The 1,757-nt window shown below is 39.6% G+C and overlaps 1 protein-coding gene and 1 non-coding gene across 2 annotated transcripts; one reads left to right on the plus strand and one right to left on the minus strand.

Moving 5' to 3' along the window:
* Window positions 1-1,525, plus strand: LOC120080130 (early nodulin-like protein 21). The gene is made up of 2 exons (XM_039034698.2): window positions 1-1,026; window positions 1,117-1,525. Exons 1-2 carry the CDS (start codon window positions 852-854, stop codon window positions 1,455-1,457), a joined length of 516 nt encoding a protein of 171 aa, XP_038890626.1. The 5' UTR covers window positions 1-851; the 3' UTR covers window positions 1,458-1,525.
* LOC150035434 (signal recognition particle RNA) lies at window positions 142-448 on the minus strand. Its single transcript, XR_016530398.1, has one exon.
* Window positions 1,526-1,757: the final 232 nt, after the last annotated feature.

Consider the following 1,757-nt stretch of genomic DNA (forward strand, 5'->3'; position numbering starts at 1 on the left):
TAAAGGGCTTTTAAAATTTGATTGAGATAGATGTAAGTTGTTCTAAGTGTTCATCAGTGTATTTGAAAATTCAAACTTTGTTCTAGAAAAATTGACCAATGAAACTATATTATCTAAGTAATATTTACAGGCAAAAAAAGAAAAAGTGGTTGTCGGGCGGGTAACTACCCAGGTGACATTGATGGGCCGTCAAGAACCGGCCTGTTATCCTTCCACCGACAGGAGTGGGAGGTTACGCTGCTCTGTGAATCCAGCCTCACGCGGTGCCCTCCAATCTCTAGGGGCAGTGGACACCAAACCTTCGCCCGAAGCCCAAGGCCCGACTCCTTACTTGGAAACGGACAGGCCAGACAGACTTCTTGAGAGGACCCTACCATCCGGGCCGAACCAGCCTCCAACCACATTATTGCCTCCGTTTGGATTACAAGCTCACACTACCGAGCTCGGCGTTTGTAAGGAGTTGGCATGCCATTTATAAAGAAGATGCAGAGTTGTCATTTTATCGATGTGGTACAACATTTCAATCAAATTCTGTTTCAAAAACTTAAATACTCTTTTCATATTTCATATTTATATGAATATGATATGTTGAAGAATATTACCTTTTTTATTTTCTTCTGGTTTCCCACGGTCCAAGCAGGAAAAGAAAAAACCAGAACGATTCATTGCCCATTACCCGAAATTGTAGGACTCGACGTGCAATCAGCCATGGATGAACAAAAATCAACCGCCCACTATATTCAAACTCCTCTCAACTCCCATTTACGCCACTATAAATCTCTCCCCCCCAATCAACCTTCACTTCCATTATCCAGTTCAATTCCTTCTGTAAAAAACTACAATTATTATCAATGCCGTCCAACTCCTTCTTCACACTTTTCCTTCTCACTACCTCCTTCTCCGCCGTCGCTTCTTTTGAGTTCCAAGTCGGTGGCGTCAAAGGCTGGGTAGTTCCGCCGGCTAACGACAGCAAAATCTACAACGATTGGGCCTCAGAAAACAGATTCAAAGCCGGTGACACCGTCCGTAAGTACAGTTAATCTCCACAACACCGATCGATTAAATTAACGTCCCTTTCTACATTAACATTGTATCTGTCTGTTGTTTTTGAATTAGGTTTCCGGTACAAGAAGGACTCGGTGATGGAAGTGACAGAAGAAGAGTATAAAAGATGCAATTCCACACAACCAAATTTCTTCTCCAACACCGGCAACACCGTCTTCCAATTCAGCCGATCAGGAACTTTCTACTTCATCAGCGGCGCTAATGGCCACGGCGAAAGAGGGCAGAGGATGATCGTGAAGGTCATGGCCGATGATAAATCTGCTTCTTCCTCCGATTCTAACAAATCCTCTGCTTTGAGCGCTCCAACTTCGTCTCTGTTCCGTTGGCTCTGTCCATTCTGTTCTAGTCTGGGATTTGAAGATATTTTCCATAATCTTTTTTTTTTCTTTTGAATATCAAGGTTTCAAAAATTATTCAAAAATATCCATATCCTAAAATATCTTATACATTATCCTCTTAATTAAGCTATAATGTATCAAATACATTATAATAAATATATCATATATAATTAAAATAACTTAATTATATCATATATAATTAAATCTCTCTATTAATTTGAACAATTCAAAAACTTATTCTTATTTTAAACCTCATGGACCTGTAGCTTGAAGCTCCAATGGTACATAAATATTTAATCAAACTCTTTAATTAAAATATTTACCATCCGTTAACTGTCGAGCACTTCACTAAAG

Source organism: Benincasa hispida, chromosome 6 (genome assembly GCF_027475165.1).
Source record: "Benincasa hispida cultivar pf3 chromosome 6, pf3_genome.v1.1, whole genome shotgun sequence".
In the NCBI taxonomy this organism is placed as follows: domain Eukaryota; kingdom Viridiplantae; phylum Streptophyta; class Magnoliopsida; order Cucurbitales; family Cucurbitaceae; genus Benincasa; species Benincasa hispida.

Bases quoted from the DNA above. Each gene is read 5' to 3' on its own strand.
- LOC120080130 (XM_039034698.2), top strand. From the start codon at position 852: ATGCCGTCCAACTCCTTCTTCACACTTTTCCTTCTCACTACCTCCTTC. The intron at 1,027-1,116 runs GTAAGTACAGTT...TTTTTGAATTAG, and splicing joins CAAAGCCGGTGACACCGTCC to GTTTCCGGTACAAGAAGGAC.